Genomic DNA, 24,852 nt, shown 5'->3' with positions numbered 1-24,852 from the left:
TTCTTTGTTGGCCAGCCTGGTCACAAACTCCTGACCTCAAGTGATCCGCCCACCTCGGCCTCCCAAAATGCTGGGATTACAGGTGTGAGCCACAGCCCCGGCCTCATTATATATTTTAATCTATAGTCTGATATTACCTGAGATGAACACATACTTTAAGTGTATAAACACAAAGTAAATTACTGAATCCTAGTTTCAGGGGTCTTTTCAACCCTGTATATCCAAAAGACAACAGTAGCAAATTCACTAGTAGCTTAAAATTGCAAATTAGAGAACAAATATTTTTTCAAAGTTTAAGGCCTTCTCTAGTCCTCACTGAAAATTCAGGGTCAAATGTTTTCTCTCATTTAGGATGAATATATAATATCTCTGATCTTTATGCAAATGTGGGAAACAGCTGTAAGAAAGTTATGAGCTGGATAACCTGTTTTTTAAAAATTTGGAGCTGGGTACAGTGGCACGCATATATAGTCCCAGCTACTCAGGAGACTCAGGAGGGGAGGGCGTTTTGAGGCCAGGAATTCAAGGCTGCCGTGCACTTTTTTATTATGCCTGTGAATAGCCTGGGAGATAAAGCAGGACCCCATCTGTTAAAATAATAGTAATAATAAATTTTGTTTTTTTAATATACAAGTACTAGATTTCTTTCTCCTACTTTACTGCAGTTTCCTTATGGACTTTGAATTCGTAGTGACAAGCAAAATACCTCTTAAATAGTAATGCTTATTAGATATTTGTTGACTGCTTAAATGACAATAAATGGCTCTTCCCCAGACAATTATACTTAGAGGCCTTCTGGATGTCAACTCAATCTAGGCTTTTCAAGAATTTGCCAAGTGTGTTGGAAACGAACTTGATTCAATTCAACAAATATTTACTGAATGCCATCCTTGGTGCACTGGTTGAGGGGCCTGGGTTTAGATAAAGTAAGAGTATAGTAACAGACAGGAAGGCAGAATATATGGGTATGGATGTTGGTAGGTAGAGATATGGCAGTGAGAATCTGTGGAAGTTCTCTTGTGATTCATTTTCTCAGTAAAATAGGAATTACTGTTCTTAGCTGAAACAGAATTGTGGAGAGGCTTTTGGGGTTTGAGGAGAGATGAGTTTGAAATGGTTATTAGGAGAATTTGAGAGAAAATATAAACAGTGGGCCACATTAAGAGCCCATTTGAGATTTGGGTTAGGAAATTAAAGTGATACCCACCAGCTATGTTCAAATTCACAGGTGCAAGTTAGATTTAACCATCACTCACAAAGGGTTATGGATTTGCTTTAAAAATAAAAAATAAAAAAAAAAGCAGCAGCAGCAGGAAAGGGACAAGGGAATGAAGGGTACATGCAGGGGAATGATTACCATGATTGACTATGAAATTTAAACTAAATAAGGAGCAGAGAGGTCAGAGCACCAAGAGGAGTAAGCTGGAAGCACAGGAGATGATGGTCAGAGAATGGGATGCATGAGATTTTGGAGGGAGTACAGCTATTGATAGATCCTGGGGTATGATTATGGGAGTGGGTAGCTTAGGTAGGATGGAGGACAAAATCATTAGAGAAGAGGAGTTCAAGGAGTCAAGGAGTATCTTTATTTTTTTCCCACATAATTGTTACACTTACGGCATATAAAATAACAGTAGTCCTTTTCCTTTAAAAATCAAGTAGATATAGTGCCATTCACCTTTGGAATTTAGTACTGCAGAGGAGAAATCTAAGGTCCAGCTAATTAATATCTTTGATTATTGCTCCTGTCTCCATATTAGGCTTTCCTTTAGGAACCTAATTATATATTAACTTGCTGTTCTCTGTTCCCCATATCTTTCTTCCCACTTCTCATTTTCATCTTTTCATTCTCTTTATCTGCATGCTGAGAGACATTTCCATATTCCTAACTTGACTTTTAGTAGAACTGTTCTGCTATTTACTGCTTTCAGTATGAGTTTCCATTTTGTTAGTGATTTTATAATCCTTCCTCATTTAATCTTGTGGCCTTTTCCTCATTCTATTGCTCTCTACCTTTTTATAACCTATGAGGGGCATCTGTGTGTATGTATACATACACAAGTACATACACACACTGTGAAGTATGCTGCATTGTAGTGCCATTGTTCTGAAGATTGACAGAAATTGTAGATAAAATAAGACCAATTTGGGTCACTGCACTGAGACAAGATTAACATTCAATCCCTATTTTGTACCTCCTGGATCACAGGAGTGGAAAAGAAAGTAATTTAAAATTATAATGTAATATACAAATGTAAAGTGCTGTTTGAACTATTTCTCAGAATCCCAAACTGACCTAAGAATAGGGACTACTGGTTCCTTAATTTCCATTTTGCATTGAAATACCTGCCATTGTCTAGATTGCTTTTGTCTTGTAGATATTTCAGAGAAATCATCTAGCTGGAAGTACATATTTATTAATTTGGGCCCTTTTACTGGATCCTTTACCCACTAACACTGTTTTCACTTATGTATTCTGAACATGGGGAGACATTTCTGACATTTTAATATTTTGCTTTTGGAATGAAATTGAGTGGCTCTATAATGTCTGTGTAGTGGGGTCTAGTAACTAATGTAATTATTGGGAGGAGAATGCCTGCCTTTAACTAGATAACTCATCCTCAAATCTGTGGAATCCCATTAATCAGCATGTCATCAAGAACCAAAAAGTAAGTATGGAAAGAACAAAAAATTAATTTGCTTGACAATGCTTCTGTCTGTCAATATGTATATTATCATGGAATATAAAAATGGTAAGAACTAGAATCTCTTAAAATAAGTATTATATGACCAAGTTGAATCTCATCAGGTCTGCTTTCTCTAATTAAATAATTTTCCAATTTGTTATGAACATTTCTGTCCAGTAGGCTCTACATAGTTTTGAATTATGATTCAGTTGTACTACACATCAGTTTTACAAGTAGCTTTAATATCTACTATGAAAAGTTTAAAGTGATATTGGTATCTTTTAGAACCAAATTTGCTACATAAACGTAAGCATTATTATAATGGTGTCTTGCCTTTTTTTTTAGGTGGCTCTAACTAACTACACCTTTGAAAATGTGAGCTTTCATGTTCTTCATCAGCGTTTTCCCCTCTTTACCTTTCGAGTCTTGTCAGATTGGTTTGATAACAAGACAGATCTATACAGGTACTGTTTTATAACTCTGAAGAAGATAATATAAAATCATCATTGAGATGTAATTTATATGTAATAAAATGCACACATTTAAAGTGTATTGTTCAGGCCAGTTGTGGTGGCTTACGCCTGTAATCCTAGCACGTTGGGAGGCCAAGGTGGGCACATCACCTGACATCAGGAGTTCGAGACCAGCCTGGCCAACATGGCAAAACCCCATCTCTACTAAAAATACAAAAATTGGCCAGGTGTGGTGATGCATGCCTGTAATCCCAGCTACTCAGGAGGCTAAGGCAGGAGAATCACTTGAACCCGGGAGGCAGAGGTTGCAGTGAGCCGAGATCATGCCACTGCACTCCAGCCTGGGCGACAGAGTGAGACTCTGTCTCAAAAAATATATAAATAAATAAAGTGTATTATTGTTCAATGACTTTGAAAAATGCATTTATCTTGTAATCATTACTCTAATCAAGATAAGGAGCATATCTGACACCCAGAAGATTCCCTTCTACAGCTTTGCAGTCAACCTACCCATCCCCAATCATCTAGATAATTACTAATTAGATTTCTATTACCGTAGATTAGTTTTGCCAATTCTAGAACTTCATATTAATGGAAATATTCATAATCTACCTTGGCTTTGAAGAAACTCAGAAAACATAGTATGTATTTCTGTTGCATAGTTTGTTCATTCTTATTATTAAATAGTATTCAATTATATGAATATAACTTACCCACCCACCTGTTGATGGACATTTGGGTTGTTTCTAGTTTGAGGCTATTATGAATAAAACTGCAATAAAAGATTTGCATACGAGTCATCGTGTGAACATACATTTTCATATCTCTTAGGAGTAGAATTACTGGGTCATATGGCTGTTGTGTGTTAACATTTTAAGAAACTGTTAATCTGTTTTCTTTGGCAAGTCTGTCGGCAAAAAATTATCTTAGCCCTTGTTTATATGAAGATGTCTTTATTTCACCCTTATTTTTGAAGGATAATTTCTCAGTCTCAGTTGCATTTTTTTCTTTCACCACTCTAAAGATTTTGTTCCCTTTTCTTCCAGCCTCTCTTTTTGCTGATGAGAAGTCAACAGTTATTCTCATTTTTCCAGTATTTGTGATTCATTTTCTTTCCAAAGTCAGATTTAATGAGTGGTTGACCGATGTTGCTTATTACTCTCTGCAAGGTTTATAGTGGAGGCAGGGGGAGTTTCTCAGTTCTGTCTAACCTCAGTCTTTGGATCTTCCTGTTCTTTTTTTTTTTTTTTGAGACAGAGTCTCGCTCTGTCACCCAGGCTGGAGTGCAGCGGCACAATCTCTGCTCACTGCAAGCTCCTCCTCCCGGGTTCACGCCGTTCTCCTGCCTCAGCCTCCCAAGTACCTGGGACTACAGGCGCCCGCCACCACGACTGGCTAATTTTTTGTATTTTTAGTAGAGACAGGGTTTTACCGTGTTAGCCAGGATGGGCTCGATCTCCTGACCTCGTGATCCACCCGCCTCAGCCTCCCAAAGTGCTGGGATTACAGACATGAGCCACCGTGCCCGGCCTGGATCTTCCTATTCTTCTGGGGTTTGCTCAGCACTCCTGCTCTTCCCACAGAGGCAACAGACCTCTGCTTTGTACCACTGCCAGGTCCTGGGCCCTAGTAAGCTTCCTGACCCTCCCCCTGGGGCAGATAGCATTTTCTTCTACTCCTTTCTCAGTGATACTATTCCTTTGCCTGGAATCCATGACAGGAAGTTTTCCTGCTCCTTTTCCAGTTGCTTGTTATTTAGTTCAAAGCCTATGGTTGGAACAGGCAAGTATACCAGGCCCAAGGTGTTTCCTAAGCTCCTCCAACTTGATGTAGGATTCAGTCTCCAAACTCTGTCGTCTGTACATATTGTCAGTATTTGGTTTTAAGTTTTATCTAGAGTAGGCCTTTCTCTAGGGCAAAGGCCTCTGTTTTTTCTGGGCTCACAACTGAATGCCAAGGTTGCTAACAAGGGGGTGATGAGGTCTCTCCACTCTGGCATTGGTGAGCCTCCAACCCCAGCACTATCTGACCATTTCTGCCCACACTCAACCCCCAGCGAGCTGCTCTCTATTCAGCCTCATGTGGTTTCATCCTGCTCGTTTTCAGGACAGCCTTGAGCTGTCACTCATAGGGAATCCAACTATACTTCTGACCCCCCCAACTCCTGCCACTTGCACAGCTCCCTTTCTCTCCCGTGCTCCATCCCACAGACTCCAGCTGTGAGCTGCCTAAATGAACTCTGAGCTCTTCATCTTTGGCTTAGTAGGACAGCCTTGCTCTGTGTAGACTGTGGCACACTGCACTGTGTCTAGGAAAAGTCCTGAAATTAATGTGTCTGATTTTTTAAATGAGTGAATCTGTACTTACTGAATTGTAAGGCTGTATGGTGGTGAGGATGGAAAAAGTATAGCTTTGAAAACACCTTGATAATATTTGGGGAAACTGCTTCCTGAGCATGTCATCGCATATTCCAGTCACTTTTGAGGAATCTCAGAGAAGTGAAGTGAAGTAACAGAAAGCAATTAGCTTCTATCAAAGCCTTATAGAAATAGAAGCTGAGGCGAAGTTGGCTGAGTGCCGTGGCTCACGCCTGTAATTTCAGCGCTTTGGGATGCCTAGGCGGGTGGATCACCTGAGGTCAGGAGTTCGAGACCAGCCTGGCCAATGTGGTGAAACACCATCTCTACTAAAAATACAAAAAATTAGCCGGGCATGGTGGTGCACACCTGTAATCCCAGCTACTCAGGAGGCCGAGGCATGAAAATCAGTTGAACCCAGGAGCAGGAGTCAGAGGTTGCAGTGAACTAAGATCACGCCACTGCACTCCACTCCAGTCTGGGAGACACAGCAAGACTCCATCTCAAAAAAAAAAAAAAAAAAGCTGAGGAGAAGTTATACACCAATAAATAAAACTTGATATTAACTTAACATTGAAAACTATATTTAGTGGTTTGTTTATAAGCCCCAGAATCTCTAAATGCATGTTTTACCACCTTTAATTAGGTATTATCTAGGATGATAACTGTTTTTGACAAGTGAAATAGAGGACTGGAACTAACATTGTATAGAAGGGACTTAGACTAGACATTAGACCATTTATGTCAAATGGATTATGTTATATGAGAAGACCATGCACTCTTTCTTTGAATAGTCTTGAAAATATCAGACAACTTCATTCTTAAATTTAAGTGAATATTTACTTAAATTTAAATGAGTACATTCTTCACTTTAAGTGAATGCAAAAAAGTAAGTCTGACTTACTTTTTTGGTAAGTATGGTAACCCCTTTTGATTTGCATTTGCTTTCTACAGTGTTTTAAGGACATACATATATATTATAAATTGACTTAGAATGAGAAAAACTTGCTAGTCAAGGATTTCTTGTGTTAAACCTGTAAAACACAAAGGTACCCTAATTTTTTTTAATAAACCCAGATTTTGGTCTCCTGGAAGCCCCTGAGTTATGAATGAGTTATGTTCCCAACATTTTATTGTTTCAAGCTTAGAACACATTTTTTCATAAAATAATGTCTTGTGCTTAGATTCCCAAGCCAGCCTATAAAACTTTTCCTAATCTCTAATATTACTAATCTAGATAATTCCTAATACCAGCATGATTTTATCTGTCATTCAAGGAATAGTTATTAAATACTATTCCAGTTTCTGAGCTAGGAGGTATATCCTGGGAGCAGAGTTCTGTAGCTGAAGAAGATAATATAAGAAATTTTCTTTTTATTTGCTGAGTATAGAGCCAGTCCACAGAAAAACTTCAGAATAAGTGAATTTTGTGCTCAGGATTCTCCTGTCTCCTTTTTTGTCACCTTCTCCCCAGATGAACTGTCTTGAAAAATATCCATGCCTTCAGGATGCTCTAAGTTCCCATTTCAGCACTACCCAAGCCTATCCTGAGTAGCATGTGCTTTATAATTATGTTTCCCTTCCTCCTTTCCAGATCAAAACTTGTGTTTATTACCCTCAAGTTTGACAAAGCATTAGGAGGATGGCATAATTCTTTAACAACAATTTAAAAAACTAACAAAAGTCAATCTTGTCCTTTAACCATAAGTAAAGGCCGCAATTACTCATTCTCTTTTATGTTATATGGTTAGTCAGATAGGACCCAAAAGTAGAAATGATGATGATTTTATGTCAGAAAGATCACTTTTTTAAATTAAAAAGTCTAAAATACTTTTTTTTTAAATTAGCCATTCAAAGTATTTTTTATGTTCATGCCTATAGGTCAGCAGATTTAGATCAGAAAACAGCAGTTGTTACCTGCTGGATAAACTGTATAAGCTAAAATGTCCCTTATTAAATTAACCTTTAGTTATGAAAGATAAGATGCATCTAATTTGTTTATATTACTTGGTTACCAGTCAGTGGAGAGGAATACATTTAGTGTGAAATGAATAAGCATTCATTTTACAAAATGATCTGCCATTTTTGTTAGTGAGGAAATGAGTAATTTGCTGTGATGATAGAAATTTAACAAGACAGTTACTCATTTATAATGTATTATCTTGTTTTCTTTTCATCATGTTTTCGTTTATTTGGCCAAAATCTCAGGTTCTACTGTACTAGGTTTGTAAACTAGGATGGATTAGGCTTACAGTAATCCTCAGTTTTCTTATCTATAATAGAGAGATGTTAATATATTCTACCTCATGGAGTGAAGTAAGAATTAAATGAGATAGTATGAGTCTTCAACACACAGAAGGCTCTCAATAAATGTTAATTAATTGGTACGTCTTTCTTTTCAGGATAGAGAATTAGCTTCTGAATGAAATGGAGAAATAGTAATTACCATAATTATCGTAATAATAGCAGCAAAGGTTATTAAGTTTTTGCTTTTGCCTAACACCTTACAACAGTTTCACCTTACAACAGTGAAACCACTGTTTCACACATATTGAAACTGAGAACTAGAGAGTTAAATGATTTGCCTAGGGTCACATAGTAGCTTGCAATAGAGCCACAATTTGAACCTACGACTATCTCACTCCAGAGTCTGTGCTGTCGAACCAATATGTGAAAATCTCTTAGACTGTATTCTTCAAAATGTGAAATAAACCATTTCCACTTTTTAAAAAAAGAGTTATATATAGCATAGTAAAAATATTTCTTTTGAAATACAGTATTATACCCATTTATTTAAGTTCTAATGGACTATACTGCTTAAAAAAAATAGAGTTGATCTTAGTCAAATCACTTAAATCAAGAGCCTTTAAGATTCAGTTTAATCAGTTTTGTATATAAAGTATTAGACTTACTTTGACCATTTTTGCCCAAAAACAAACTTTTGTACTTCATTAAATAACATCAACAAAAGTAAAAAGCTAACATCAACCTAGGAAAACCATTTTCACCATAGCAGTTATGTATATTAACCATATTATATACTTTTAAATTAATAAAAAAATGGGTAAAAGACATGAACAATTATCAAAGGAAAAAATTCCTGAAATATTCAAATGTCTACCTTATATATAGTATATAAATGTCTACCTTACTAAAGGAATTAATTCTTAATCTGCTGATTATGTTTCTTAATTGTACCATGAATTACAAAAACCTATTGGCAAGATCAGTCTTATTTAAAAAAAAAAAAAAAGAACTTTAGACTGGAGTAAACAATGAAAATAAACCAGTATGTTTTAAAACACATTTTCTGAAACAAATTATCATCAACATACTTCAATTGGTAACTCTTCTTCTGAATCACCACCTACAGATTTCAAGGAAATATTCGTGCCCAGTCAGCATGACTATCTGTTGAAACAGATTCTTATATATGTGTAATACATACCTTTTTAAAGTTTTCTGTTAAGCCTGTGTTGTTTGAGACTTAACACTTATTTTTCTCATGTTTTACAAATCTCAGTAAAATGCTTGTGTGCTGCCTGGCATTTTCAGAAATTATGGTGGTGTCTCACTATTTTGGTACCTCATTTGGCACGTTTCTCCAGGTCAGCTGTCTGTCCATATGTTGAGAGGGCAAAGTGTAAATGTTATCTCCTTTTTCTGCACTATCCATAGATAAATCCACACATCCTAAAGGAGTGGTGAGCCATTAAATCCATTTTGTTTTATTTTAAAGGGACTGATCTGATTTGTACATAATGCATTATTTCAGATTTACACTTTGCAGTTTTGTATTGTTGAGGAGTTACATTAATGATATAAAACAAAAAAATGCAGATGAAAATGTATCATTTTTTGTCTATCAAACTCATAATTTTAAAAACTATAATCTTCATTGTTGATAAATATACAAGGAAACAAGCACTTTATCATCACTAGTATGAATATAAATTATTAAAACCTTTCTGGAAAGCAGTGTATTGTTAGGTATTGTGAAAACTGACCAAATCTAGGAATTTATTTTAAGAAATTATTTAATCATCTGTATAAAGATGATTAAAAATCATGATTTAAAAATGTTCATCACACCATTGCTTACAGTAATAAAAGATATTCCATAAGTATTTCGATTAAATATGTTATAATTATACAATAGCACACTTGATAACTACAAAACATAAATATGGGGAGTCAGTATATTAAGTTAAAAATGTAAATTATGAAACAAAATTTCTGTTTATTTTGTTAAACAGTTACTTACAGAGTTTAGGATTCTTTCATGTTTGCCTAATGTTTTAACAGCTTTATTCAGATATAATTTGTATATCATACAATTCACCCATTTAAAGTATATAATTCACTGGCTTTTAGTATATTCAGAGTTGTACAACATCATCACAGTAGGTTTTATAATATTTTAATTACTCTAAATGGAAATCCTGCACCTAGCCACCACTCTTCAACCTTTCGTCACTCCTATCACCCCCTCCACCAGAGTCCCCCCACCCTCTACCTCTTGCCTTAGACAACCACTGATCTACTTTCTGTCCCCATAGATTTGACTGTCGTCGACATTTCACATGAACAGAATCATGCAATATGTAATCTTTTGTGACTGGCTTCTTTTAGCATAATGCTGTCCAGAATAGTCCATGTTATAGCATCTTTCAGTATTTCTTTTATTGCTGAATAATACTGTATTGTATGGATATATACTGAATTTTATTTCTTCATCAGTTGATAGACGTTTTGGTTGTTTCCACTTTGGGCTATGATTAATACTGTAATGAACATTGATATATAGTTTTTTGTGTAGATATCTGTTTTCATTCCCTTTGGATATGTACCTAGGAGTAGAATTTTTGGTGGATTATACGGTAACTCTATGTTTAACTGTTTGAGGAACTACCAAATTATCTTCCCAAGCAACTACACTATTTTATGTTCCCACCAGCAGTATATGAGGGTTCCAATCTCTCTACTTTCTTGGTAATATACTGTTACTATCTTTTTTATAATAGGGTATCTTTTTTCTTCCTTCACATTCATTTTCTAGTTTTTCTATTAAGCATTAGTCATGTGTCCGAGGAAAAGGTTTTTAAACACATTTATTAAACAATTATGTGACTATATTGTTCTAAAAGCAATATAATTAAAGATTACAATATATGTGAACCTTAATCTTCAAATGAATAAATTTTATTCCTTATAGTATACTTCTGGATCATTTTTACATCTTATAATATTAAAATTCTTTTTATGGATTTGCTGAGGGTTTTATTGTTTGTTTTCTTAAGAAGGTAAGGTAAAGAGGTTAAATTTAAGGTTTAAACTGAAAAACAGAACTTTTATATTTTCACAAAAAATACTTACTTGAAATATGTTTAACCCATGTATTATCTCACTAAAATTTATGTTCCTGATTTTTCTAAATCTTCACCAAATTACTCTTTTTTTTTGCCATGAACATAGTGCATGTTTTTATTTTAGACTTACAATGATAACCCAGACCCTTCATGTTCTTTAAAAATCTATAGATATGATAAATAATTATTGCATAATCAGCAGCTGTATCTTAAAGGAGAATGTTAATTTTCTATAATAAGAATAGAAAAAAAAAAGAACAGAGCAACATCAAGCAAAATATTGAAAAAGAGTGATCCTTAATCTTACCACCTAATCACAAGTACTATTTTAAATTTTGCGTATCTTTACTGGTTTTTCATGCCCTTGAAATACCTGAAATTTTCTAATGTTTAATTACTTAACATACTTTGCTTAAAGGCTCATATCATTACTCTTTCCTTAAGTAACCTCACTTTTAGCATGTAGATTTTTGGCAGGAAAAAAGTACTGTTTTCAAGTGTCCAAATTTTTCCCTGATGTTCATAATGTGGATTCTTTTTTAACAGATGGAAAATGGTTGATCATTATGTTAGCCGTGTCCGTGGAAATCTCCAAATGTTAGAACAGCTGGACCTGATTGGGAAAACCAGTGAGATGGCTAGACTTTTTGGCATTCAGTTTTTACATGTACTGACAAGGGGTTCACAGGTGGGAAATCAGTTTTCTTGCAGACTTGAAAGTTCTGTATGAGTGATACACTTTTGCGATGTTTGAAGTGATTTGACTTTTTAAACTTTCTGTTTGGTACCAACTAATCAATAGCTGGGTAATTAAATCTTGTCATTTTATTCTCTTTTTATGCCAACTTTCTGGCCACTGCCAAGTTTTTTATGATATTAGGAAAATAAATGTCCATGCCCTTAAGGATATTATATTCCTGAATATTGTTACTGTGATTAAAGATGCCCCTTAAAACTAGAGAAGCAACAAAGTCTACCTTTCTTTTGTTTTACGTTTTTAATTTTGGCTTGTTAAAACTTCCCATAGATAATTTTAATGTAAAAATAAAAAGCTTGAAAATCGATATAAGTGGACTATGTAACTTTTTTAAATGTTATAAAAAAAGAAAACTAAGAAGCCATTTAATTCATATGTAAGTAATTTCCCAAGGATATAATGAGAGATTTTTACTAAACACCTTGCTGAAAATGATTTTATGTATTAATTCAACAAATATGTATTTGAATACCTGTAGTTTGTTAAGCACGGTGGTAGGCATCAGCGATACCATATTAAAACACTCAGATTCCTTAACCTTGTAAAATCCTTATTTTAATTACCTGTGTCTATAACATTCCTCAATCAACCAGTTCAGTAAATATAGCAAAAATAGAGTTCCAACTACTTTTTTTACATGTTTATTTCATTTAATTGCTTATAAGCTATTTATTTTATTTATACCCATCAAATTTAACAACTGTTTGAGCTAGTCTGTAATAAAAGGCAAAGATACCTTAAAACCTCATGAGAATACTTCAGTGAACCCAGGCTGGTTCTTGTGAGTAATTTTTTTTTCTAATACCCCAAGCCATCTAATAGTTATTATTAGAAACAAACATACCAGTAATTGTTTGATTCAGTTTTGCTAGGGACCAGTAATAAGCTGATTACTATTCAGTTCTTTTTTTTAATTTTTTAATTATTTCCACAACAAAAGCCACATTCAATAGTTTATAATTCTATAATCATTTTGTTTCTTTCTTGGAAAAACTGGGATAACATTTTCTATCTTAAGTCTCCTGACAGCTTTTTAATTCTCTAATTTTCCCAAATAAATTTCTCCAAGATTATCGACCAACTTCTTAAATGAAATTGTCAAACTATACAGCTGTCTGTCCTACACTTTGTTATTATGGTGTAGCTGTATTTAAATACAAAGAGGGCTGGGTGCAGTGGCTCACGCCTGTAATCCCAGCAGTTTAGGAGGCCAAGGCAGGGGATCACTTGAGGTCAGGAGTTCAAGACCACCTTGGCCAACATGATGAAACCCCATCTCTACTAAAAATACAAAAATTAGCTGGGCATGATGGCACAAGCCTGTTACCCCAGCTACTCGGGAGGCTGAGACAGGAGAATCACTTGAACCCAGGAGGTGGAGGTTGCAGTGAGCCGAGATCGTGCCATTGCACTCTAGCCTGGACAACAGAGCGAGACTTCATCTCAAAATAAATAAGTAAATAATAAAAATAAAAAGAGATCTAATTGCATCTGTCTTTTAAAATTGACTTATCTTTTAAGTTATTTGACATGTTTTATAGTTTTTATAAAAGTCGTAGGAATAGGAAAAGGATTTACATATATCCCTTTTCGCATCTGAAAGCTGACTAAATAACTAGTATTGCAGGCTGGGCATAGTGGCTCACGCCTATAATCCCAGCACTTTGGGAGGCCGAGGTGGGCAGATCACCTGAGGCCAGGAGTTCGAGATCAGCCTGGCTAACATGGTGAAACCCTGTTTCTACTAAAAATACAAAAAATTAGCTGGACATGGTGGTGCATGCCTGTAATCCCAGCTACTCGGGAGGCTGAGGTAGGAGAATCGCTTGAACCTGGGAGGCGGAGGTTGCAGTGAGCTGAGATTGTGCCATCGTACTCCAGCTTGGGCAACAAGAGCAAAACACCGTCTCAAAAATAATAATAATAATAATACAGTCTTATTCTGAAAAGCAGATTATCCTCAAATGATTATATATTCAAATGACCGATATGTTTAAACTGTGTCTTCTCACCTCCCTTTCTTCCTGCAGTACCGTGTGGAATCAATGATGTTGCGTATTGCTAAACCAATGAACTATATTCCTGTGACACCTAGTGTTCAGCAAAGATCCCAAATGAGAGCCCCACAGTGTGTTCCTCTAATTATGGAGCCTGAATCCCGCTTCTATAGCAACTCTGTTCTCGTTTTGGATTTCCAGTCACTTTATCCTTCTATTGTGATTGCATATAACTACTGCTTTTCCACCTGCCTTGGCCATGTGGAGAACTTGGGAAAGTAAGGTTTTTTTTCACATTTACAATAATGTTGTTGTGCTTTGTACTTCTTACTAAAATTAGACACTTTCTGAGTGTCTCTCTGCTCTGGACACCTTCCCTATGAGCAAGATAAATGGACTGTATCCCAGCTAATCCATTCATTGTAGTTGTCTTACCAATTGACATGGATCACCCTATGATTAATCCAGCTTCATGGATGGATGACTCATGAAGAGGATTGGGAATAGGTCAGCCTTGCAACTGTTTCACTCCATATGTAACTATAGTCTCTTTTAAAATGAAAGTTAAATTGTTGATGTAAATTACCTTTCAGTGGAACAGTTTGAGGATTATGATCTTATAACTCCAACTAGACCTCCTCTTTATTTTTCTTATAAATAGTCCAGGATTTTTAAAATTAAATGTTAGGTTTTATTAATTAATGTAAATTAAATTTTATAAACTGATAATAACATTTTAAATTATCAAAGGATTAGATACTTTTCTTAAATTGTAGGAAATAACGGAGTCTTCCTTTTTATTGATTTTTGCGTATTTGAGACCATGTGTTGGTTTTAGTATATCCTATATTCCTTCATAGAAAGCATCTGTGGAAATTATATTGGTAATCCTGTCTTTTTATTAAAAACAGGAATTTGGAAAATTTACAAGATTTACAGTATTTCTATTTAAGGTTTAAATTATTCTTTACATATATTCACAAGGATGTTAAATAAAAATAAACTTTTATTTAAGTAATTTAGTATAAGATGATTGGGCTGGACGTGGTGGCTCACACCTGTAATCCCAGCACTTTGGGAGGCCAAGGTGGGCAGCTCATGAGGTCAGGAGATCGAGACCATCCTGGCTAACACGATGAAACCCTGTCTCTACTAAAAATGCAAAAAATTAGCCGGGTGTGGTGGCGGGCACCTGTAATCCCAGCTACTCGGGGAGGCTGAGGCAGGAGAATGGCGTGAACCCAGGAGGCGGAGCTTGCAGTGAGCCGAGATCGCTCCACTGCACTCCAGCCTGGGTGACAGAGCAAGACTCCATCTAAAAAAATAATAGTAATAAAATAAATAAGATGATCAGATGTTGAGTTGAAATTTGGTATTTCGGTATAGATTTTACCCATAAATTTTAGGATAGTGCCATTTAAGAAATGTTTCTTGTAATAAATTGTGAATATTTGAAAAACTGTATTTCGGTAATGAGGCAAATAAACATATTACTAAGTACATGAATTCATGTTTAGATGTTTGAAAATGAATTTCTAATGGAGTTAGAAAGATTTTTTAAATTGCATAAAACCTCTGTTCTATGATTTGAGGAAGTATTTGCTTAATGTTCTCTTTCTTAACAGGTATGATGAGTTCAAATTTGGCTGTACCTCTCTGAGAGTACCTCCAGATTTACTTTACCAAGTTAGGCATGATATCACAGTGTCCCCCAATGGAGTAGCTTTTGTCAAGGTAATACTGTCTTGTAAATGAAAGATAACAACTATGGCTTAACTTTTGGAGAGCTGATAATGGTTTAGATATTGTTGGCACATAATAGAAAACAAAAACACCGAGTTTGCTTGAATATTTTATCTCAAAAAGTCAAAGGTATAAGAATCTTCTAAGAAATCACTTCAGGAACAAACCAGTCACCTTGTTTTTCTTGAATTTAGTTTTTAAATCTTTAAATTATTAAATTTTAGTTAACGAAATATTGAAAGAAATAAACGTATGCTTATACCTTCTGCCCTTTATTAGAATCAGGCAGACTTAAATAGCAACTTAATGGTCAAAATGTATTACCTACAAAGATTTAAATTGCTTTAACGTGTAGATGCTACTAGTTGTTGTTCTACATTATTTTAAATTAAGACTATCTTAGAATTAATGATACTCTAATAGACTTATTGATTATATTTTTCAGAAGATATCCAAACTAAAAATAGGATCCCTTTTTTCTCTCCTGTATCTCCCCTCAAAAGAGACAGAGGAAAACTTTATAAATTAAAGATTAATAAGAGACATCTAAAAGAAGATTATATTGCCTCTTATATACCAACTTTATTCCTTTCTTTTCTATTTTCTTAGCAGTGAGTCTGTACTAGAATCATGAGACAGTAGAGTGGTTGATGGTAGAGTGGACCCCACCAGCCCTCAAATTCATTCTGGTGTACTATATCAAAAGTGGCATCATTCTCTACCAGTAAGAGGGAATGCTAACCTAAAATTAGCAATGTAGATGAAGAAAATTTTAACCAAAGAGTTCATGGTATGTTTCTTTTTGGAAAATTTTAAAATGTAGTATTTCAAAGGACTGATGTAGATGAGATCTACTTGGAGAAATGGAAACAGATTTTTTTTTATTAAATGGGTCTCTATATAAAAATCAGTTTTCCCGTCACATTTCTGCGAATTTGGTCCCTGTTCTTTTTATCTTATGTCTTAAAACATTATGGCTGCTTCAAAATGTACACCAAATGAATTAGAGGTTAGAATATGTTCCATTGTCGCATATCTAGCAGCTTATTATCTCCCTTTAACAGCTTTTTTTAAAAACTTGCATCTACTTTTGGACCCAGCGTGTAAAGCTTAATGAAAATAATATTTTTTTAACATTCAGGTGTGTGATTATCCTATACCTGAGATTTTAATTGTTAGGTCTGACATGCATTACCTTGCACGTGTCTGTGAATCATCATCAAAGTTAATACTGTTTTGTGGTTTTCATTCCTACTGGAGTTCTCATAAATTCTCCCTAGTCTTGATGAATACAAATGATTTTTTTTTGGCATCAACAAATTTTATCACCTCACTATTCATCCCCTCTTCCAGATTGCTAATAAATATAGGCCGGAGGGGATGGCTTAGTGGTCTAAGCATCAGATTTGAAATACCTAGAGTCCCTGGAACTGCAGGTTTGAATGTCAGCAGAGTCAACCCAGCTCATCATTCTTCCAAGGTAGATAAATGGAGTTCCATGCAGATTTCTGTGTGGGGTCATTAGGATGAGATCTTTAAAAACTGAGTTGGTTATGAGTGATACAAGTCCCATGTGTCATTTTGAAAGAATGGGGGTTTCTGTCAAAGTTTTGAACAAAATTTCCCTCTGAACTTGTTGTATGGTCACTTATGCACTAGTTGACATCCTCCTCCCTGGAGGTCTCTGAACTCACATAGAAGTGCTCTGTTAGATTTATAAACATTGCAGGAACCATTTAGGAGAAAAATCCTCTTCCAAGAAATAAAATGTGATGATTTTATATTGACGGCCAGTAATACTATGGTCACTCTATTGTTAGCATGTTTCAATTCATGACAGTTGGCCATTATTATGTTTTATGCTTCCTTCTTAATTATGTAAATCTATAATGTTTGAGGGGTTTTAAACATTTTTTTTCTTTATGATAGCCTTCAGTAAGAAAAGGTGTACTACCAAGAATGCTTGAAGAAATTTTGAAGACTAGATTTATGGTGAAGCAGTCAATGAAGGCTTACAGGCAAGACAGAGCCCTGTCACGAATGCTTGATGCACGTCAGTTGGGACTTAAGCTGATAGCAAATGTCACATTTGGCTATACATCTGCTAATTTTTCTGGGAGAATGCCATGCATTGAAGTAAGTGATACAAATCTGTAGTTTTTTCAAAAGAGACTAAAATACAGTGAGGCACGGTGGCACTCACCTGTATTCCCAGTTACTTTGGAAGCTAAGACGTGGGGGCTTCAGCCCAGAGTTGAATCCTACCTGGACAACATAGTGAGACCATCTCTTTTTTAAAAGAAAAAGAAAAAAAAAAAAAAAGGCCAGGCATAGTGGCTCACGCCTGTAATCCCAACACTTTGGGAGGCCGAGGCAGGCAGATCACATGAGGTCAGGAGTCGCGACCAGCGTGGTCAACAGGATGAAACCCCGTCTCTACTAAAAACACAAAAATTATCTAGATGTGGTGGTGGGCACCTGTAATCCCAGTTACTCAAGAGGCCGAGGCAGGATAATTGCTTGAACCCAGGAGGCAGAGGTTGCAGTGAGCCGAGATCGTGCCATTGCACTCCAGCCTGGGCAACAGAATGAGACTTGGTCTCAAAAAAGTGGCTCACACCTGTAACCTCAACACTTTGGGAGGCCAAGGCACGTGGATTACTTGAGCTCAGGAGTTTGAGACCAGCCTGGGCAACACGTTGAAACCCATCTCTAACCAAAAATGCAAAAACTAGCCGGGCATAGTGTTATGTGCCTGTGGTCCCAGTTACTTGGGAAGCTGAGATGGGAGGATCACTAGAGCCCAGGAAGTCAAGGTTGCAGTGAGCCATGATTGCACCACTGCATTCCACCCTGGGTAACAGAACGAGACCCTGTCTCAAAAAAAGAGACTAAAGCAGCATTAAATGAATGCCTGTTCATTCAAGCATTTCATTTTGTTTTAAAACTTTAAACCATTTCATTTCTATGACATAAGATCAGTTTTTCTCATGCCAAGCCTAAATATATACATATTCTTGGGGATCTGTGACTTTTCTCTATAAGATACCTCTGTGTCTTTATTCCAATGATAATTTTAGAAATTAGCATACACCTATTTCTGCATGATCTTCATAACTATACTGTAACTTTCTATTAGCATAAAATTTCAGTGCCACCTTTGTAGCAGTTTTTACAGCAGCCTTGGTACTGCATAATTCATTTTATGTATTGACAAGAGATCTGATTATAGTTATATTGGCTTATCCAAATGTCACAATTAGCCAGGTGTGGTGGCTGACACTTGTGATCCCCACAACTCAAGAGGCTGAGGTGGGAGGATTGCTTGAGCCCAAGAGTTCAAGACTAGCCTAAGCAACATAGTGAGCCCTTGCCTCTATTAATACACAAAATTAAAAACTAAAAAAATTTTTTAAGTCAGAATAAACAACAGTCATTCCATATTTACTAGTATACCAGTAGATATAAAGCAAAACCTTTTTTGCAGTGATAGTGACAGTTGAAAGACATTTTTCATAGAATGACTTAATTTCATATTTACTAAAGTGTTTATTTGATACAAATATAATATAGTGTGACAGGGTAATATAATAATATACTAGTGAGTGAGAAAAGAACAGAGTAACTTGTTATATTGTGATCTTTTCATGCCAAATGAAGGTCAGAAGACGTTGTGGTATATCATATTTGCATTATTTCAGTAAAAGAAAAGCAGGGAAAGCATAAAGTCTTCACACAGCTCACCGTAGGCAAAATGAACTCCAAAAACATGAGCAAGGCAGTAGTGGCATATTCACATTGAAAGCAGCAAAATATCATCTATAGTGGAAACTTAATATTGTTAACTTGAATATTTTGGTACAGTAATATGATTTTGTGCTGGATAAATTTTTTTTATAGTTGGACTGTAAAGGCTGTAAGCAATAAAAGTTTGTATCTAGGTTTATATTTGTATACTTTTAGGTAAGATAAAAAATACTTTGTCAGTCCTGGGGGTTCATATTAATACATTTGAAAACCACTGATCTATATGATCTAGCAGGAAAAAAAATGGAAATGATATTACTAATGTAAAACCAAAAGCTATCCTTTTTTTTTTTTTTTTTTTTTTTTTTTGAAACAGCGTCTTGCTTTATAAAGCCCAGGCTAGAGTGCAGTGGCTTAACCACGGCTCACTGCAGCCTCGACCTCCCAGGCTCAAGTAATCCTCCCACGTCTGCCTCCAAGTAGCTGGGACCTACAGGTGCTTACCTCTATGCCCAGTTAAGTTTTCTGTTGTTTGTAGAGATGGGGTTTCGCCATGCTGCCCAGGCTGGTCTTGAATTCCTGGGCTCAAGTGATTCTCCTGCCTTGGCAGGGATTACAGGTGTGAGCCACCATGCTTGTCCCAAATCCTTTCTTAGGGGCCATTTCCACATTTCCCTAATTTCTTCCCTGCCTCTCAGTTTTAAAAGTGTTTATTAATGTATTTTAGTAATAAAACAATGCAGAAATTATACTATTTTTAAAATATGTAAATACTGTAACTTTAGAATAACCAGAATTTGGTAGGATTTTTGAACTAGCAGTGGAAGTTTAGGAATAGGGTTTCATCAGGGAATACGTTGCTGCTTTGCACGGTGAACTCAGACTGCCAAGCGGTACCTGCTTCCTTGACCCTGGTCTTCTCAGCTATCCTCAGGTTAATGACTGCAAGCATGCATTTGACCCCTCATCATATGCTAACTTCACAACAGTACAATGTTAACTTCTAGGTGAAATCATGAGTGGAAAAAGCAGCTAACATCACAGAAAGAGCCTCTTATGAATAAGTGAAAAGTTAGCACCAATAGAGTAAAAATGGAAGATATCAGCCACTTTTTTTTTTTAAAGGGCAGATGGCTTCATTCTTTTTTATGGCTGTATGATATTCCATTGTACACATAATATGGCATTTCCTTTATCCATTCACCCGTTGATGGACACTTAGGTTGTTTCCATATCTTGGCTATTGTGAATAGTGCTACAATAAATATGGGAGTGCAGATATCAATTCAATGTACCAATTTCCTTTTTTTTTTTTTTGGGATATGTACCCAGCAGTGGGATATCTGGATCATATGGTAGTTCTATTTTTAGATTTTTGCAGCATCCTATATTGTTCTACACAGTGGCTCTACTAATTTACATTCCCACTACAGTGGGTTCCCCTTTCTCCACATCCTTGCCAGCATTCATTATTGCCTGTTTTTTGGATAAAAGCCACTTTAGCTGGGGTGAGAAGATATCTCATTAGAATTTTGATTTGCATTTCTCTAATTAGCAGTAGTAGTCATTTGTATGTCATCTTTTGAGAAATGTCTATTCAGACCTTTTGTGCATTTTTAATCGAATTATTTGTTTTTTTCCTACTGAGTTGTTTGAGTTCCTTACATATTCTGGTTATTAATCCCATGTTAGATGGGTAGTTTGCAAATATTTTCTCCCATTCTATGGGTTGTCTCTTCACTTTGTTATTTCCTTTACTGTGCAGAAGCTTTTTAGCTTTATGTGATCCCATTTGTCCGGTAATCAGCCCTAAAAAAGAATAAAATCCTGTCATTTGCAAAACATGGATGGAACTGAAGGACATTATGCTAAGTGAAGTAAGCCAGACAGAGAAAGACAAATATCACATGTTCTCACTCTTATGGAAACTACAAAAAATAAAGGAACTAATGGAGATAGAGGGTAGAATGATGGTTGCCAGAGGCAATGAGGTGGGGAGGGAGGGAGATAAAGTAGAAATGATTAATGAGTACAAAAATACAATTAGAATGAATAAAATCTAGTATTTAGTAGCACAGTAACTACAGTGAATAGCAACTTATTGTATATTTTTAAATAACTAAAAGAATGGAATTGAAATGTCTAACACAAATAAATGATAAATGCTTGAGGTGATGGATATCCCAGTTACCCTGATTTGATCATTACACATTGTCTGCCTGTGTACATCATATGTACCGCATATACATATATATACAACAGTTATGTATCCAGAATAATTAAAAGCTTTTAAAAGCGAGAGGCAAATGGATTACTGACTGTGGTCTCCTGCTTTCCTTCAGAGAACACACAGTCAAAAAAGTACTAGATCTGGACTATCATAGAGAAAGATAAGACTTTGTAAGCATATAAGGAGAATATGGAGAATAAATAAATGTAGCTAATAGTTGTAGGTTAATGTCTCTGTCTCAGTACCATTATAGAGAAAGACAAGACTTGGTAAGCAAAAATTCCTATGAAGAGAATATGGAGAATAAAGTAGCTAATAGTGGAGGTTAATGTCTCTGTCTCAGTTGGACTTACTTCATAAATTAAAATTTTTATATGTCGACAGTTTTCTACTAAACTATTGGTCATTCATATTTATGATAAAGGTATATTTGTGACTTTTTAAAAATTGTCTGAACTTTATTTCTTCCTTTTTATGTCTGTTCAGATAATTAATTTTTACTTAAAACATTTGTTTTTATTAAGACTTTTGAGGCCAGGTGCGGTGGCTCACGCCGGTAATCCCAGCACTTTGGGAGGCCGAGGCGGGTGGATCACGAGGTCAGGAGATCAAGACCATCCTGGCTAACGTGGTGAAACCCCGTCTTTACTAAAAATACAAAAAATTAGCCAGGCATAGTGGCGGGTGCCTGTAGTCCCAGCTACTTGGGAGGCTGAGGCAGGAGAATGGCGTGAACCCAGGAGGTAGAGGTTGCAGTGAGCCGAGATCGCGCCACTGTACTCCAGCCTGGGCGACAGAGTGAGACTCCATCTCAAAAAAAAAAAAAAAAAGACTTTTGAGCATCCCCAGTCATGGCCTAAATTGTGAAACCATTTCTTTTTCTCTTTTAAATCCTCTCTTAGCCCTTTAATGAAGTAATGCTTTTCAGGTTAGGAACCTTGGCACAAAGTAGCAGAATCTGTTAATTTAATTACTTCTCCTTCCCTCTTCCGCCTCCCCCTCACTCTAGTGCTGCTGAATTCTTCTTATTACATGATCTTCAGGGGTAACTGCAGAGTTCTGACTCTTTGGGGTATAACTTAAATGCGTCAGAGTAAGAGCATTAGGCAGACATTTAAGACCACTATGTATATGTACGAGTATATACTTACTTGTAAGTATATATCTCAGAGATATATTTGACTTTGACACTAAGATGGCTTGCTTATGCAGCTCTTTGTCCTCACATATTTAAAAGTTGACCTTGTTTGAAAGTGGCAGTAGGTAACAGAACATTTTATTCAATTTGAGTTTCCATTAGATAACATGATTTTTGTAATGTATTAAGTTACAGTTACATTCTCAAGATTTTCTGATGTACTAGAGGTCTCAGCAGAATTCATAATCTTAATTTAAAACCCAAGGCCAGGCATGGTGGCTCACACTTGTAATTCCAACACTTTGGGAGGCTGAGGCAGGTGGATAATTTGCGGCCAGGAGTTCAAGACCAGCCTGGCCATCATGGCAAAACCCTGTCTACTAAAAATATGAAAAATAGCTGGGCATGGTGGCGCATGCCTGTAATCCCAGCTATTCGGGAGACTGAAGCACGAGAATTGCTTGAACCCAGGAGGCAGAGGTTGCAGTGAGCCAAGCTCACACCACTGTACTCCAGCCTGGGCGACAGAACGAGACTCTGTCTCAAAATAAATAAATAAATCAGAATAAATAAATAAATAAATCCCAACTCGTTTCTACTACCAGTTTTATTATTTATTCCTTTGTTCATATACTTAATATGTCCTTTGTAATGCAACTTTAAACAGCCTTTTAAATACTATTCAATCCTACATTTAGTAATTCAAATTTTACAGTAAAGGGAGAAGGATCATTATTGCTATTGTTTGCTTCTTAACAAAAAACAAAAATGTGCAGTTTGCGTTTTAAAATTGCAAAAGGAATGCTCCATTTATGTTTTATGTTGAATGGCAATTTTTCCCACTCTTAGCTTTAATGAGTTTAATAAATAAAACAGCATTGTTATATAGTCTCTCCTTAATTTACTTGACTATAAAATCTCATTAGCATGCTTCTCATATTTGTCAAGGCCCAGCATCTTTTTGTTTTGTAAACTCATGCTGTGGTCACTGTTAAAATTCACTAATCACCAATGAGTAAAACCTCCCTAGATATATATCTACCTATTTAATTTAAATTGAACAGTTTTAATATATTTCCCATCATATAATTAGATACATTTTTCCTTGTATAACCAGTCACAAGATTGAAGTTCAGCATTAACTTTAATGATATTGAAAGACATTATCATCAACAGTTCAACAGAAAAATTTTGAGAGATACACGTACATATACTCATGCACCCACAAAGAGTGCTTTTCTGCCTAATGAGTTGTAAGGGCACATAAGAAAGTTGAGTAGGTCGGGCATGGTGGCTCACGCCTATAATCCCAGTACTTTGGGAGGCCAAGGTGGGCGGATCATGAAATCAGGAGTTCGAGACTAGCCTGGCCAATATGGTGAAACCCCATCTCTACTAAAAAATACAAAAATTCTCTGGGTGTGGTGGCGTGTGCCTGTAGTCCCAGCTACTCAGGAGGCTGAGGCAGAAGAATCGCTTGAACCCAGGAGGCAGAGGTTGCAGTGAGCCAAGATTGTGCCACTGCACTCCAGCCTGGGTGACAGAGTGAGACTCCTCAAAAAAAAAAAAAAATTCTTGAATAAAGGATTATTCTTCCAAGAATCCAACGTAGCTGTGTACCTTGTAACAAGTGCAGTCCACTTACTGTTACACTCAAAGACAAGTTTGTATATTGATTGGTTGTTTCAAATTCTTCACCTCAGTTTCTTCTTGAGTACTTGTAGAAAGAATGATGATACTGATGGCTATTTTGATTTCTTTTTTACGTTCTTTTCTTGTTTCATTTCTGGAAATATTTAGTAATTAAATGTATTATATGTTAAAGTCTGCTGACTTATACTGAGCTATGTTAAGAAATTATTTCCAATGTGTTTGTACCAACAGGTTGGCGATAGTATTGTTCACAAAGCCAGAGAGACCTTGGAACGAGCTATTAAACTGGTGAATGATACCAAGAAATGGGGAGCTAGGGTTGTATATGGCGATACTGACAGGTAATGGGTTTTTGGTTTTGTAGTTGTCTTTTTGCATCTCTCCAGATCCTCATTTCAGTGTTTAAAATGGCTTAAGGGAATCTTTTCTAAAAATAGAGTTCTGTCTGAGTCCTTTCCAGTCCTTACGATCTCATGATCAGAGTTAACACAGATCCTGATTTACCAGATAGGATTGTAAGAGACAGTTTGTGTTCTGAGCCACAAACTGAAGATACCTATGGCTTCCCTCCAGGTAGCTCTAAGCCAAGTAGATAGTGATCTGTAAACTAACTGTATGCAGGAGTCTATTTAAAGAAACTACTTTTAATGTGAACAATTCCTCTAATATAGCTGTAACTCTCTGAATTTAAGTGTATATCT

The 24,852-nt window shown here is 35.9% G+C and overlaps 1 protein-coding gene across 6 annotated transcripts in view; it reads left to right on the top strand.

The window, feature by feature from the left end:
* REV3L (REV3 like, DNA directed polymerase zeta catalytic subunit) overlaps positions 1-24,852 on the top strand; it is a 186,962-nt gene that overhangs the window by 139,127 nt on the left and 22,983 nt on the right. For 4 of the 6 annotated variants that reach the window (XM_054492231.2, XM_063667083.1, XM_063667082.1 and 1 more), the window contains 6 exons: positions 3,033-3,151; positions 11,433-11,574; positions 13,674-13,918; positions 15,266-15,374; positions 17,313-17,519; positions 24,383-24,492. In XM_054492231.2, the coding sequence (XP_054348206.2) occupies positions 3,033-3,151; positions 11,433-11,574; positions 13,674-13,918; positions 15,266-15,374; positions 17,313-17,519; positions 24,383-24,492 (932 nt within the window). Of the gene's footprint in view, positions 1-3,032; positions 3,152-11,432; positions 11,575-13,673; positions 13,919-15,265; positions 15,375-15,992; positions 16,174-16,736; positions 16,864-17,312; positions 17,520-24,382; positions 24,493-24,852 lie in introns of those variants that run through there. The other 2 variants (XR_010126842.1, XM_063667084.1) reach the window with 2 other exon arrangements.

Source organism: Pongo pygmaeus, chromosome 5 (genome assembly GCF_028885625.2).
Source record: "Pongo pygmaeus isolate AG05252 chromosome 5, NHGRI_mPonPyg2-v2.0_pri, whole genome shotgun sequence".
Taxonomy (NCBI): Eukaryota; Metazoa; Chordata; class Mammalia; order Primates; family Hominidae; genus Pongo; species Pongo pygmaeus.
This window is presented reverse-complemented; position numbering and strand designations above follow the sequence as displayed.